This window comes from Choloepus didactylus, chromosome 1, assembly GCF_015220235.1.
Source record: "Choloepus didactylus isolate mChoDid1 chromosome 1, mChoDid1.pri, whole genome shotgun sequence".
Taxonomy (NCBI): Eukaryota; Metazoa; Chordata; class Mammalia; order Pilosa; family Megalonychidae; genus Choloepus; species Choloepus didactylus.
Genome location: NC_051307.1, coordinates 64,263,335 through 64,280,079, shown reverse-complemented (window position 1 = coordinate 64,280,079; position 16,745 = coordinate 64,263,335). Strand labels below are relative to the sequence as shown.

The window sequence follows — 16,745 nt, the reverse complement described above, 5'->3', positions numbered from 1 at the left end:
ATGACACTACAACTAGAAGTTATTAATAGAGGGGTATATAGGAAAAATATATATACCTATTGCAAACTATATACTACAGTTAGTAGTATTTCAATGTTCTTTCATAAACAGTAACAAATGTGCTACACCAATACCACAAGTCAACAATGGAGGGGGGTTGGTTAGGGATATGGGAGGATATGAGTTTCTTTCTCTTTTTCTTTTTTCTTCTCTGTCTTTATTTCTTTTCTGGAGTAATGAAAATATTCAAAAAATTGAGCAGAAATTAATTGTGGTGATGGATGCACAGCTGTATGACGGTACTGGGGGCAATTGATTGTACACTTTGGATCTTTGGATAATTGTATGGTATGCGAACAATCACAATAAAAAAAAGTCAACTAGAAAAGTGAAATGGGCTGGTTCTGCCATATTTCTCTATGACTCAGCAGGGGCTACTGAGAAGGTGCATAAGGGGTGGAAGATGTGTAGTAGGTTGAATTACGTGCCCCAGATAAAAAACATTATTCTTAAACTTAATCCATTCCTGTGGGCAAGAACCCATTGTAAATATGACCTTATGTAGATATTAATTTTAGTTAAGGTGTTGGCCACCTGAATGAGGTTAGACCTTGATCCTATTACTGGAGGCTTCAGGAAGAGAAAGCCACATGGAGGAGAAGGAGCTGGAGGTAAAGGGAACCCAGAAGAGAAAGGAGAGTATATTGCCATGTGTCAGGAAAGCCAAGGAACCCCAAGGATTGTCAGCCAGCTAGAACACTACTGTCTGTGGGAGGAAATGAGCCTTCCAGTCTCTGAAGCTCTGAGACAATAAATTCCTGTTGTTTACACTAACCCACTGTGTGGTATTTGTCATAGCAGCCAAGAAACTAAGACACAGTGTTACATTTTAAATCGAGTGGTCAGGGAAAGCCTCATGGGAAAAAGTGATATTTGAGCTAAGACCTGAAGTGGATGAGTAGGAATGTTATTCCAGGCAGAGGGAAGAGCAAGTGCAAAGGCCCTGAGGTGAGAGATTAAGGAACATCAAAGGGGCTAATGTGGCTGGAACACAGTGAGTGGACGGGTTTAGTGGAAACCGGAAAGATGCAAATTATGTAGAGGACTTGTAGGTGACTGCTTATATGCTGGGTAAAATAGAGAGATGTGACATGATCTGTCTTGAGCTTTAAAAGGATTATTTTAGGTACAGTGATGAGAGGAGGGCGAGAGCAGAAGTAGGAAACTAGATAGGACTCTAATAGTAACCCAGGTGGCTTGGACCAGAAGAGGAGATGTTAAGAAATAGTCTGGCCTGAGACTCAAAGCCAGAGTTCAGCAGCTATGAATGTTGGCATTACCCCATACAGCAAAGTTAAAGAAGCTGAAAAAGATCAGACTTCAATTAGGGATATGAATGAAGCTGATCTGGTTAGGACTAAGGCAAATCAGACTAAAGGGGAAAGGATGCTATCGACGGTGTTTTAAAGCTTCAACTTTTGTGTGAGACCAAAAGAAGAGATGTTTACTTGGTGCAAAATCTATATTTTCTGTATCACACTATATAATTTAACTTGTATGGTCAGTTTATTCAAACACCATAATTATATGGAACTTTGAATAGGGAGTGTGATCTGGTTGGTTTGTACAGGTTACTGTGAAGCCCTGATACATCCCAGAGTAATTTGGGCAGAGAATAAAAATGTATTTGCAAAGCCCCCTTGAGAAACTGGGGGAAATATGGAAATATTAGCTTCCCTACCTGGGGAATTACTGATATTCTCACAAGCATTGGGGACTAACAATTAAAAGGCTGAGTCCTTGATCTTGGGGCTTGCCTTTATGAAGTTTGTTACTGCAAAGGAGAAGCTAAGCATGCTTAAAATTGTGCCTAAGATTCACCCCCAGAGAACCTCTTTGTTGCTCAGATGTGGCCCCTCTCTCTCTAAGCCAACTATGCAAATCAATTCATTGCCCTCCACGTAGGACAAGACTCCCAGGGGTGTAAATATCCCTGGAAACATGGGACATGACTCCCAGGGATGAGCCTGGACCCAGCATTGTGGGATTGAGAAAGTCTTCTTGGACCAAAACGGGGAAGAGAAATGAAACAAAATAAAATTTCAGTGGCTGAGAGATTTCAAACGGAGTCATGAGGGCATTCTGGAGGCTATTCTTATGTGTTACATAGATATCCCTTTGTAGTTTTTAGTGTATTGGAATAGCTAGAAGGACATACCTGAAACTGTTGAACTGCAACCCAGTAGCCTTGATTCTTGAGATGATTGTATAACTATATAGCTTACCTGGTGTGATCATGTGATTGTGAAAACCTTATGGCTCACATTCCCTTTATCTAGTGTATGGACAGATGAGTAGAAAAATGGGGACAAAAATTAAATGAATAATATGTGGGGGATGGGATGTTTTGGGTGTTCTTTTTTACTTTGTTTTCTTATTTTTATTTTTTTTTTGGAGTAATGAAAATGTTCAAAATTATTGTGGTGATGAATGCACAACTCTATGGTGGTACTGTGAACAAAAAAAATGTACACTTTGGATGATTATATGGTATGTGAATATATCTCAATAAAATTGAACTTAAAAAAAACCCCACAATGAGATATCATTTCACACCTACTAAAATGGCCACTATTAAGAAAACAGAAAACTACAAGTGTTGGAGAGGATGTGGCGAAATAGGAAAACTCAGTCACTTCTGGTGGGAATGTAAAATGATGCAGCCCCTGTGGAAGACAGTTTGACAGTTCCTCAGGAAGCTAAGTACATAACTGCCATATAATCTGGCAATCCTGCTATAGTTATATACCTAGAAGAACTGAAAGCTCGACTTGAATAGGCATTTGCACACCAATGTTCATATAGGCATTATTCACAACTGCCAAAAGGTGGAAGCAACTCAACTGTCCATTAACTAATAAAAAGATAAACTAAATATTGTATATACATTTGGTGGAATATTATTCAGCTATAAGAAGGAATGAAGTTCTGATGCATGCGGTAATGTGGATGAACCTTGAGGACATTATGTTGAATAAGTCATACACAAAAGGACAAATATTGTATGATCCCACTGATATGAAGTAATTCTAATAAGCACAGTCATAGAGTTAGAATCTAGAATAGAGGTTACCAAGAGATAGAATGTGGGTAGACAATAGAGAGATGATGCTTCATTTGTGCAGAATTTCCACTTAGGTTGATTGAAAATGTTTGGAAATGGATGGTGGTTATGGTAGCACATTACTGGGAGTTTAATTAACATGCTGAATTATGTTTGTGGGTATGATTGAAAGGGGAAGTTTTGGGTCATGTATGTCACTAGAATGAAAGATGGAAGATAAAACATGGGACAGCATAACATAGTGAACCCTGTTGAGGATGATGAACTATAATTAATTGTACAAGCATAAGAATGTTCTGTCATGAATTATCACAAATGTACAATACTAATACAAGGGTGTTAATAATAGGGTGGTATATGGGAAAAATATACCTAATGTAAATGATGTACTATAGTTAACAGTAATACTTTAATTCTTTCATCAATTGTAACAAAAGTACACTAATGCCAAGTGTCAACAATAGGGGGAATATGGGAATGTTGTATTTCTTACATGACTTTTCTTTTTTTGTTGTTAACTTTATCAAAAAAACAAACAAACAAAACATTTCCAGACAAAATAAAATAAAGGAATTGGAAAAACAAGTATCCTGAAATAACTTCATTGCTTCCAATATAAATAAATCTATAGAGACAGAATTATATTGGTGGTTATTAGGGCTGGGGAAGTGTAAAGCATTTTAGAAGTGACAAGGGGTATGGGGTTTTTCTTTTTGGAGCAATGAAAATGTAAAATTGATTGTGGCAATGCATGCACAACTCTGTGATTACACTAAAAGCCACTGTTTGTATACTTTGGATGGATTGTATAGTATGTGAATATATCTCAATAAAACTTATTTTTTTTAAAAAGAAATAGTCTGATTCCAGATATATTTAAAGGTAAAGCAAAGTGATTTCTTGACATGGAATCCATGGGGGGAAAAGGATTTATTGATGAGTTGGATGTGGAATGTGGGAGAATTAAGGATGACTCCAAACTCCTTGTACTGAGCACCAGGAGGGATGGAATTACCATTAACTGATATTAGAAAGATGATGAAAGGAGCAGGTTTGGGAGGGAAGAAGCAGTTTGGCAGGAGTTAAAGAACAAGATGTCTATTAGGCATCCAAGTGCAGGTGCCAGGTGGGAAGTCAAGTATTAACAAAAAAACACGAGAAGCACTGACGTATATATGGCATTCAATTAATGTTTGAGTAACACCATTATTACACATGCTGAAGGATTTCCATATTGCTTTTGCTTCAGAATATTTCTATAATAAGAATTATTAGAAATCATACTCCTAATCTGAATGATCTTGGAGGGAAAAGGTCTTATGTTCAAGTCTATTGCATGAATTATTAAGTGAAAATATGTGCCTTGGGCCCATTAAAAGATAGAACAGACCTAACTATAAATAAAATAGTGAAATCGAGCATTCTGTCTTCAGGACTTCTAATCTACCTTTATCTGTAACTGGAAGGACAACCCTCCTGCCACCCTCCACCTCCCACTCTCAGACACAGAAGAAATAGGAAAACTCTCAGCTAAAGATTTAATGGAACACTGCAGAGAAGACTTCCAAACCTCTGAAACCTCTCTCTGTGACTAAGCAAATGAACACACAAAATTATAAATGAGAAAGCTGAATGAGAGAGATGGATCCATTCCTTGAGGATCACAGTTTTAATAAGAAGGAATAGTCAGAGAAAGAATATGAACATTCTTTGCTTATGACATACCAATTCTTTTGGATAAAGGCTGACTTGCAAATTATGGTGCAATTAGAAAAATATCTATTTTTTATCTGTATAAGCCTTGTGTTGTTTAAACTTTAGACAATGCCTCAGAATTACTATTTGTACCACAGACATTTATGTGTATATATGTGTGTGTGAGTGCACAAAAGGCATGCCTGGAAGATTCCAGTTACCTCACTTCAATGGGTAGACCCAGAAGGGAAACAGGTTCAGATACCCATGCCCATGAGGAAATGTGCTACAGGAAGGGACCCATCACCCCCACTATCCTCTGGGATAGAGTGATAAGGGCCACAAGAGGTAGTCATTCTGGATTTATTCCCACGATACTCCTTCCTCTTGTTATTCTAGATTGAATAACTCAGTTTTAGGAAATAGACTGCTGAGAAGAGGGATGGATCGTAGGGTGAGACCAAATCTTGTGGGCAGCAGGTAGGATTTCTGGAAATGAGATTGGAGAGTCACACAGCCAAAGTTGATCTAATAAACAGTTATAGACCTAGGTGAGGAAAGCAACATAGGTAGATGTTGGGTATTGGATCATGTCCCTCACAAAAGGCATATTCATGTCCCAACCTCTGGTCCTGTCAGTGTGAATGCATTTGTAAGTAGAAACTTTGAAGATTTTATTAGTTAATGGAGGTCCAAACTGAAATGAGTGATCCTACAGTCAATATGGCTAAAGTCCTTAAAAGCAAAGGAAATTGGACCCAGAGAGAGAAGCCAAGGGGAGTGACCAGAAGCTGAAAGTCAATGGAACTTGGGAAGGAAAGGAGAAGACATGCCATATGCATTGCCATGTGACAGAAAAGCCAAGGAACCCTAAAGTTTTCCAGACAGACAGAAGATACCAACTGCAGGAACAATAAGACTCTAACCTCTGAAACTGTGAGCCAATAAATTCCTGTTGTTAAGTCAACCCATTATGAGGTATTTGTTTTAGCAGCTGGGAAACTGAAACAGTGGACATCAGATGAAGTGTTTATTCCTTAGTGATTTTTCCATGGAACATGAGAAAAGACAGCTTGAGTATATTCTGCATATACTTGAAAAAATTTTCCCCCTCATGAATTATAATTTCTCATGTTTACCTCAACTCTTCAGGGAAGTTGGAAACAGTCTATACGGTGGTAAAGACAACTAGGAGGTAGAACATTAAGGGGGAGTGTACATTCACCCCTTAACTGACCCACACAGAGATAACAGTATCTCTGGGGAACTGGGTTAGGGGTTTCAGGTGTAATCAGCAGAGCTGGGAGCAGCGATGGACAGCATGGGATATTGAGGAGCAACTGCTGGGAGGATCAGGAAAAGAACAATAACCTCTCCCCTTTCTCAATATATACTGGAGAGATGTGTCCCTTGATGCAAGTGTGTAGGGTGGAAGGTGGGGGTATAGGAGGTAGAACATGTGGGAACATGGGGTAGAAGATGGGAGGACAGGGAGTGTGAAAGGTGGGAAGAAAAGGGGTGGAAGGTGGGGGGACAGGGTGTGGAACGTGGGGATACAGGGAACCAAGATGAGGCTGGCACTCATGTTACACATCTTTTCCTCTCTTCCCAACTTCTCTGCTTATCAGTCGCCTAGTGTCTTCCTCGGCATCTAACAATGTACTTGGAAAGGATCTGGAGTCAATTATTTATAGTGCAGTATGAATAAATTTAAGTCAATAGGTTTCTTCCTCCTGAAGACTTTTATAAGAGTGGGTCTAGCCCTGTGCCTGGATTAGGGTATGATATTCATAATGCAATTTTAAGAGAATTATCTCTCCCATGGGACATTTGCATCTTACTTCTTTAACTGTGCAATTAAAAATTTAGAACCTCGTTGAAAGATATTAATGACACTTTAACAGAGGGAAAAATAGTATCTGGGAGTGCAGCACCCTACTCTACAGTTAGCCATAGTTGACCCGAGAAAAATATAAGTACCCTGCTGACACCACAGCCTTTCCTTGGGAGTGTAGCACCTTTCTAAGAGTTTTGTTTTCATTTGGGATGGTTTGGGATTTAAGGTGGAAATTAGGGATAAGAACAGTTAAGATATCTAAAATGAAAAGGGGAAGAGAGAGAGTGGTTGTCATTTGGTTATGTATGATAAGTCATCATGAAATATTTTTTATAATTATATGAATATAGAATTGGTTCATACAAATGAGGCATATGAATAGTCCTCTTCTAAGTATAAATGTTTTCATGCTTATTTGACCCTTCACGGTAACCCCAGAGTAGGTATTACTGTTGTTATTTCAGTTTTGCAGATGAAAAAACTAAATGAGGGGTTAACACAGATCATATCTACTGTGTTATATGATTTTCAGACTTAGTATAAGAAGACGTATTTCATATAAGAATTTCAGATTTATAAATTTAGAAGGTAATTACTTGCTTTACAAAAGGATTTATCATAGGAAATTTCCATGTTATCACACTTGCAATACAGTGTGCCCTTTGAGAATCTGAAATTCCACTAAACATGAATGAGATGCATATATACAGTGACACTTGGATTCAACATCACTGAACAGCCATACTCTTATGCCAAAGCAATGGACATTTTTAAACATATCAACTCACATCTCCTCTTGTCGGTAGTCTAACTCCCACTGTGAATTGCTCCCATTCTGAGAATAAAGAATTCCCACTGTTAGAGACACCACTACAGCCGGGACGCCTATGTGAAAAAGAGATACAAGGAATTAATAATTTACCCAAGACTGGGGATTAATTATAAAGGACCACGAATGAATTATATATCTGAGCCTTTTCAAGATGTATTGTACTTTCCACCATGGACAATATAGTAAATGATCCTACAGATGTAGGTCAATGTAATGTTCCTCTGAGTGTTTTTCTTTCCCTTTCAGAGTGTTTATATGCACCAATCCTTTACTATTTCCTATTTCTCTGTAACTCTTACTATCATTTGCATTTTTTAAATAACATAGTTTCTCTTCCACTTGAATAAATTTAAATTTAGATATCACTAAAGCATCTTCCTTTGCTGGTACCCAATAAATTTTTCAAATTATTTTTCTTAAAGATTCACTGTCTTTCTTGAAACATTTCTTTTAAAGTAACTAAAAACTTGGTTATATTGTGTTCTCAATCTCAAATGAAATTAATAAAAAAGGATGTTAAAGGAAATTAATATCTTTATTTAGCTTATGAGGTATGCAGTAGCCAGGTTGATCGTGCTGGCCTCTTTCCCTGGAGTAGAAGCTCCCAGGCAGCAGGTACTTGTAGTGATTACTGTATTTTTCATCTCCCCTTCTTCAATGCCTTGTACTATTAGGCCTTCAACACCTTCAACACGTGTGTGTTTAAATGAAATGATTTCCACAAAATTAAATTCCAGAGTAAGTGGAAAGACAAACACTTACCCCATCCAATTACAGATATGAAGAGAATGAAATGTGGCGGAAGGGGCTTCATGGTCCTAATCAGAAGGAAATAGAGCTGTGCAGCACTGAGCCCAGTCCAGGTAAATGTCGCTAACAGAAAATAGTGCAGTAAGGCCGCCATCACAGTGCACATGGGGTTTGGGGTGTTCACAATGTCTGTTGTGGGGATCTCATCATTGTCAGTGCCAGTATTGTTGGTATTGATGTCACTCATCTTTAAGTTCTTATTGGAGTTTTCAATTCCAAGCACGAAGAGGAGGTTGAAAATCAACATTGATGTGCACAGACTGACCAACACCCAAGTTACTGAAGTTTTTCTAACTTTCCTGTTAATTAAAAAAAAAATGTAAATATAGTAAAATGAACAAAACAACTGAAAAAACCAAACTCCAGTGAAACTGTGAGGGAACAGAGGAATAGCTATTATCCAGTGTAAACCTAGCTCGCAGCCAGTGGTCCAGTTAGCAAATTTACCTTCCCAAATTACATCAGCAAAGCATACTCTCCTCTCATCTAATTTCTATAAAGGAGTTAGGAGAAGCAAATTGATGCAACCTTTCTTTTTTTCTTTTTTTCTTTTTTAGGTTTGTTTTTTTTAATGCAATTTTATTGAGATGTATTCACATAACATAGAATCATTCAAAGTGTACAATCAGTTGTTCACAGTGTTGTCATATAGTTGTGCATTCATCACCACAGTCAATCTTTGAACATTTTCATTACTCCAAAAAATAAAACAAAAATTAAAAAGAAGATTCAAAACATCCCATTCTCCTCCTCCCCACATTGTTCATTTACTTTTTTAAATATAGTTTTATTGAGATATATTCACGAACCTATAGTCATTCACAGTGTACAATCAATTATTCACAGCACCACCATACATTTGTGTGTTCATCACCAGAATCAATTTTTGAAACTTTTCCTTACTCCAAAATAAAAATAAAAACAAAAAAGAACACCTAGTTGTTTCCATCCCACCTTATTCTTCATCTAATTTTTGTCCCATTTTTCCACTCATCTGTCCATACACCAGATAAAGGGAGTGTGAGCCACAAAGTTTTCACAATCACACAGTCACACTGTGCAAGCTACAAAGCTAATCATCTTCAAGAATCAAGGTCACTGGGCTGCAGTTTGACAACTTCAGGTATTTCCCTCTAGCCATTCCAACACACTAAAACCTAAAAGGTGATATTTATATAGTGCGTAAGAATACCCTCCAGAGTGATCTCTCTTTTCCTTCTTTTGGTCAAGAAGATCCTCTCAATCCCACAGTGCTGGGTCCAGGCTCATCTGCAGGAGTCATTCCCCACATTGCCAGGGGGATTCACACCCCTGGGTGTCATGTTCCATGTAGGGGGTAAGGCAGTGAGTTCACTTGCTAAGTGGGCTTAGCGAGAGAGGGGGCCACATATGAGCAAAAAAGAGGTTCTCTGGGTGGGGAGTGGCGGATTCCTAGGCACAATTATAAGTGGGCTTAGCCTCTCCCTTGTAGAAACTAGCTTCACAGGGGAAAGCCCCCAGATAGAGGGCTTGGCCCACTAAATTGGCAGTCTTCAATGTTTGCAGTAAAATCAGCAAATTCTGCATTTCTCCCCAGTTCCTCAGAGGGCCCCACAAATACACTTTTACTCTATGCCCATATCACTCTAGGATGTATCGGGATTTCACCCCAGCCTGTACAAACTCATCAAATCCCACTTCCCTTTCACAGCTCCATGAACCTATGATATTCAAAGAAACTGATTGTACAGGCTAAATTATCTAGTGTGCTACAGAAAATATAGATCCTGCTCCAAATAAACATCTCCTTGCTTGGTCTCACACAAATGTTGTAGTTTTAAAACCCAGTCAGTATCATCCCTTATCCTTGGGCCTGATTTGCCTTAGCCCTAATCATATCCACTTCATTCATGTCTCTAATTGAAGTCTGAACTCTTTTTCAGCTCTTTCAACAGTTGCCTTATAGGGTAATACTGACATTCATAGCTGCCAAGTTCTAGCTCCAAGTCTTGGATGTCACACATATACCCAAAGTTTCAGAGATTGAGCAGGTTATACACAAGGAGCTCAGCATCTCAGGATTTAGAGATAAGCATAAAAATTCAGAGATAGATGTGACTGCTGTAAGAGCTTACAATCTAGGGAACATTACAATAAGCCTTCCCTTGATAAGCTGTGCACTAAGATTCAGTTCTTAGAGTTACACATTGTTGTTAGTCCATATTAGTAAGGCGTTATGTTTGTCCTCTCATTTCTGGCATGCTTCACTCAAAATGCTGTACTCAAGATCCTTTCACCTGGTTGCGTGTCTCACAGCTTCATTCCTTCTTGTAGCTGCTCAATATTCTATTGTATGCATACACCAAATTTCATCATTCTGTTCATCAGTCCATGTACCCTTAGACAACCTTCATCCATTGCAAATCATGAATACTGTCACCATGAACACCAGTGTGCAAATGTCTGTTCATGTCCCTGCTCTCAGATCTTCCAAGGATATACCCCATAGTGAGGTTGCAGGACCTTGTGATACCCACATACCTAGCTTCTACCATACTGTCCTCCAGATAGGCTATACCATTCTACTTCCCCACCAACAGTGAATACATACATCTTTCTCTCCAAGTTCTCTCCAGCACTTGTGTCCCTCGGCTTATTTTTTTCCTTGCAATTTTATAGGGATATATTCAAATACCATACAATCATCCACAGTGTACAATCGTTTACAGTATTATCATATAGTTGTGCATTTGTCACCACAATTAGCACTTACATATATTCATTACTCAAAAAAAATTGAAACAAAATAATAATAAAAAGGATAAAAGGAAAAGTGAAAATAAGATAAAATAGAGCCACAAAGAAAGACAAAGAGGTGAAAAAAGTAAAAAGACAATAGAAAAAGAAAAAGAAAGAAAAAACGGCAACTAAAAAGCCACAAAAGAAAAGGTAAAATTAAAATCAAATACAATTAAAAAGTCAGACAACAACACTAATGCCAAGAATCCCATATCCTTCCCTTATGTTCCCGTCTTTTAGGCATTTAGTTTTGGTGTATTGCTTTTGTTACAATTAAAGAAAGCATATTGCAATGTTACTGTTAACTATAGACTCTAATTTGCATTGATTGTATTTCCCCCCACCATACCACCCCCTTTTTAACACTTGCAAAGTTGACACTCATTTGTTCTCCCTCATGCAAAAGCGTATTTGTACGTTTTATCACAATCATTGACTGCTTTAGGTTTCGCTAAGCCAGTCTTTATCTTCTATCTTTCCTTCTGGTAACCTACATGCCCCTAATCTTTCTCTTTCAACCATACTCAGTCATGTTCAGTGTACTTACATTATTGTGCTACCAACTCAAAAACTGTGCTCCAAACCTCTCTCTCCTGTCTTTTCCTATCTGTCTGTAGTGCTCCTTTTAGCATTTCCTGTAAAGTAGGTATCTTGTTCACAAACTTAATGTCTGTTTGTCTCAGACTATATTAAACTCATCCTCATATTTGAAGGACAGTTTTGTCAGATATAAAATTCTTGGTTGGTGATTTTTCTCTTTCAGTATCTTAAATATATCATACCACTGCCTTCTCACCTCCATGGTTTCTACTGAGAAACCTGCACTATCGATCTTCTCTTGTATGTGATGGATTGCTTTTCTCTTGCTGTTTCCAGAATTCTCTGTCTTGACATTTGATAATCTGATTATTAAATGTCTTGGCATAAGTCTATTCAGTTCTACTCTGTTTGGAATTCGCTGTGCTTCTTGGATCTGTAATTGTATGTCTTTTATAACAGATGTGAAATTTTCAGTGACTATTTCCTCCATTATTGCCTCTGCCCCTTTTCACTTCTTCCCTTCTGTGACACCCATGACATGTACACTCATGTGCTTCATGTTGTTGCTCAGTTCCCGAGACGTCACTCATATCTTTCCATTCTTTTCCCCATTTGTTCTTTTGTGTGTAGGGTTTCAGATGTCCTGTCCTCCAGTTCATGAATCTTTTCTTCTGCCTCTGCTGCTGTATGTCTCCATTGTGTCCTTTATCTCTCGTGTTGCGCCTTTCATTCCCATAAGTTCTGCCAATTGTTTACTCAAACTTTCAAGTTCTTCCTTATGTTCACCCAATGTCTTCTCTATATCATTCATCTCTTTTGCCATATCTTCCCTCAACTCATCGAACTGATTTTTTGGATTGATTTTTTAATTGATTTAGGAGAGTTCTTTGATTAAGAATTAGTTGTTTCAGTTCCTGTATCTCAGTTGAAGTGTAAATTTGTTCCTTTGACTGGGCCATATCTTTGTTTTTCCTAGTGTGATTTTTCATTTTCTGTTGTTTAAGCATCTGGTTTCCTTGATTACCCCAGTCAGATTTTCCAGACCAGAGGGGCTCAGATCTCAGGAGGAGGCTGCATTCAGTATGAGGTTTTGCTGAGAGTGAGTCCTAGAAGATTGACAGACTTCCCCATGAGGCCTGTAGACTCTGTGTTTTTCCTATCCTGCCCAAAAGGTGGTGCTTGTCAGCCCACAGCTCCCCACTGGTGTAAAGAGGTGTGTTGCCTTTAATTCTCAGTAGACCTGGTTACTGCCAGGGGCTGAGAGTATCAGATGCCAAGCTTAAGCTGTTTCTGCTTTTTTTTTCCTCAGGCCCTAGGGTCTGAGCTCTCTGAGGGAATGCAGCCACTTGAGCTGCCCCCCAGCTTCCCTTTCCTTAGGGAAGATACACCCCCTCGGGACTTATCTTCTCCACTTGAATTCCTCCTTTGTTTTTCCGGCTCTGTTAACTCCACCCTTGCCTGGGTGGAGTTGAAAATGCCTGAGGCTTTCTCTAATGAGCTACTTAGAGTAAGAGGAAAAAAAAAAAAAGGAAAAACAGCAAAAGCCCCTTTTCAGAGTTAGTCCCCAGCCCCTCAGTTTCTTTGGTCTACTGGAGTTGGTACTCATTTCTCTGTGCCTCTTTTCTTGGGACGTGGCTGTCTTCCAGTATTCTGAGCTCAGCTGTCTCCAGAAGTCTCTGTTTTTATTTATTTAGGTATTTTTTTCCCCATCAGCCATGTCTGGACAGGAAAGAACCTGTTTCCCTTTCTGCTCCATACGGGATTATCTGTGCTTATAGCTTGTATTCAATAGTCCAAATTTGTTAATTAAAACTGCAGTTGGAGCTTAGTTGAGTTACTTTCCCTGTAACCTGTTTCTTTTTTCCACATGGCAGTGTTTTGGCTCAGCCTGCCATGCCTGTGGTGGTGGTGGGGGGCACCAGCTCTGGGTTTGCAGAGCTTTACTTACGATTCTGGGCTTCAATCTCAGCCATTCCACCCATTCCAGGCTGGTGTACAACGTGTGTCCATTCACATATGTCTCCCAACTGTTGTTTCAGATTATTTACAAACTGATTCTGGTTATTTACTAGTTGCTCTAGAAGACTAAATTCTACACCTCTCTATGCCACCATCTTGCTCCGCCCGCGATTGCATCCTTTCTTGAAACTGTGCTCTGATAGAAGTTCTTGCATTGTTAATCTCCAAAGATTGTGATTAATGAACCCTACTTCCTGATATTTATACTGTATTCCCCTCCCAGGGCTAGCCTGGGATAACTGAAGGCAGCAGAAGTACCAGCTCTGAACCTAAGAATTAAGAGGACCTGGTGTCACTGGCCAAATAGCTATTGGACACAGTAGGGACAGTAATCAGGGCTCCCAATAGTTTTAGGGGCATGCAAAAAATGTTTTAATTACTTTTAAGTTTAGAAGAAAAATTGAAGAGAAATGTCATCATATCAATATATTCATCTTATACCCACACAGCTGTAAAATATAATTTTTAAATTTTTTATGAAGGAAGGGTGCAATGAAGACAAAAGTGCCTGGGGCCCACAAAAGTCACAATGTAGCCCTGGTGGCAGCTTCCCCTTTGGTGCTCTTGAGAGCTCTGAGCCTTCACCTAGAGGTCAAGACTACCCTGTTAAGGAAACCACATGGAGAGGGAGAAAGACCGAGCTTTCCCAGCGTCCCTCATGAGTTTCCAGATGACTCCAGCTCCAGCCACCCTCTAACTGCAGTCTCATGGGAGAGCCCAAGCAAGGCTAGCAGAAAGACCCCTCCAGCTCAGCTTAGTTGAGCTACAGATTCACTAGAGATAATAATTGTTGTTTTAACTCAGTAAGTTTTAGGATAGCTTGTCATGCAGCAATAAATTTCCACTCTAAATTTGCAAGTTTATACAAAGGCTACCTATAGAAGAACCTCTTAAATGGATTTTTTTTTTTAACTTCAAAACAGGAAACTGCTGAACAGTAGCAGATGGACCCACATTCAAGGGTATGTAAAAAGTCCCTTGAGTTTGTAAAAGCAATTCTTTAAAAAGAAAATCAGTAATTAAGTTTTAAACAATACTGTCAAATATAATTTTAACTGATTTTACATAACAATGTAATAAGTTTAAAACAAGATGGTATAATGTTCAACTTTACATTTAAGAGAGAAGCTTCCATAAAAATTTTAAGTTAACTATTTTAAATTTGTTTCACAGACTATTGCTACTAATACTTTCCTTCATAATTTGAGTGATTATCTCTGTGAATGACTTATATTTAACAAATCTTTACATGCGTCTTTTCTGCAAGACTTCTCAGAATCCTTGTTCCATGGAATATCTCCCAGACTAGTATTCCAAGGACCACAGTTTGGGAAATATTTGCTTATGATTAAATGTTCAAGATCTTCTGAATTGTCCTTTTAATGCAAAATATGCCTTAGGACTGTTCCTTCATTTATAGATATACTTTCTAGTATAGAACCAAGTATTCTTTAAAACCGCTTTTTTTAATCTTCCTCATATTTGCCTAAGGTCTTTGCTCAAAAACAGCAGCCTTCTCTCTAATTTCAGTCTGCCAGCAGGCAATGTTTACCAGTACTCTTGAGAAGGCAGTGTGAGTGCATGTGTGTGTATGTGTGTGAGTGTCTGTGTATACAAGTATGTGCATTTTGTGGTGGCCCACATGTGCATTTTCAGATTGGGATAGAATAATAGGTGACTGTTCTAGTTTGTTAATGCTGCTGGGATGCAAAATGCTGGGATGTTTTTGATAGAGTAAATAATAGAGAAATGGACTGGCTTTTATAAAGGGGGGTTATTTGGTTACACAGTTACAGTCTTAAGGCCATAAAGTGTCCAAGGTAACACATCAATGATTGGGTACCTTCACTGGAGGATGGCCAATGGTGTCCATAAAGCCTCTGTTAGCTGGGAAGGCACATGGCTGGTATCTGCTCCAAGTTCTGGTTTCAAAATGGCTTTCTCCCAGGATATTCCTCTCTAGGCTGCAGCTCCTCTTCAAAATGTCGCTCTCAGCTGCACTGAGTTCCTTCTGTTTCTCAGCTCATTTATATGGCTCCAGTGATTTAATTTAGACCCACCCTGAATGAGTGGGGTAACATCTCCATGGAAACTATCCAATCAGAGTCATCACCCACAGTTGGGTGGGGTGCATCGCCATGGAAACACTCAAAGAATTACAATCTAATCAACACTGATACATCTGCCCACACAAGATTACATCAAGGAAAATGGCATTTTGAGGAACACAATACATTCAAACCTACACATTCCACCCCCTGGACCCCAAAATGACATGATCTTTCCATATACAAAATACATTCATCCCATCACAATATCACAAAAACTATAATCATTTCAGTAACAATAGTTAAGTACAAGATCCCATTAAATCAGTTACAGGTGTGGTCTGTCCAAAAGCAAAATTTCCCCTCTAACTGTGGACCTGTGAAACTTAGAACAAGTTATGTGCTTCAATACACAAAGAAGGGACATTCATAGGATAAACATTCCCACTGCCAGAAGCAGAAACTGAAAGGAAAACAGGGTTAACAGGACCAAAACAGTTCCTAAAACTTGCAGGACAAACTCCATTAGACTTCAAACTCTGAGAGTCATTTACAGAATGATGTTGCATCCTTGGGGCTTGAGAGAATGGGAGTCTAACCCTTCCTAAGGGCCTTTTCCGCAGCCCTTTTCTCTTCAAATGCTGGGGTGAGTGCTTTAACATATCCACACAGTGGGGAGACCACCTTCTCAGCCCCACCTTCCTCTAACATTGGGGCAGCTCCCAGATTCCCTTCCATTTCCAGGGCACATGCTCAACCCCTTCAGAACAGTGGGGTGGCAACCAGGCTGTCCCCAGTTCCTTGGGAATATGCTCCACCATCTTTGGGGCCTGGGGTGGCAAAACTTCCAGAGCATCGAGGCAGAAGGCCCACCCATGACCTCTGGGGCAAACTCATCCTTTCCGTGCATGCGGGCCACTCCGTTCTCCCAGCCCAAGGTCTCTTGACTCCAGACCTCAACTTCCATGGTTCTGTCTTTGAAGAAATGTTTCCTTCAATTTGTTTCTTGTCTGTTTCCTCCAGTCCAGACTGGCAGCAGCTCAGTCTATAAAGAGCTCACAA

General features: G+C 39.1%; 1 protein-coding gene across 2 annotated transcripts in view; it reads right to left on the bottom strand.

Annotated features, from left to right (window-relative positions):
• Nucleotides 1-16,745, bottom strand: part of ADGRG7 (adhesion G protein-coupled receptor G7) — a 113,207-nt gene that overhangs the window by 17,112 nt on the left and 79,350 nt on the right. For both annotated transcript variants that reach the window (XM_037835673.1, XM_037835593.1), the window contains 2 exons: nt 8,251-8,597; nt 7,445-7,541 (listed from right to left, as the gene is read on the bottom strand). In XM_037835673.1, the coding sequence (XP_037691601.1) occupies nt 7,445-7,541; nt 8,251-8,597 (444 nt within the window). The remainder of the gene's footprint in view (nt 1-7,444; nt 7,542-8,250; nt 8,598-16,745) is intronic.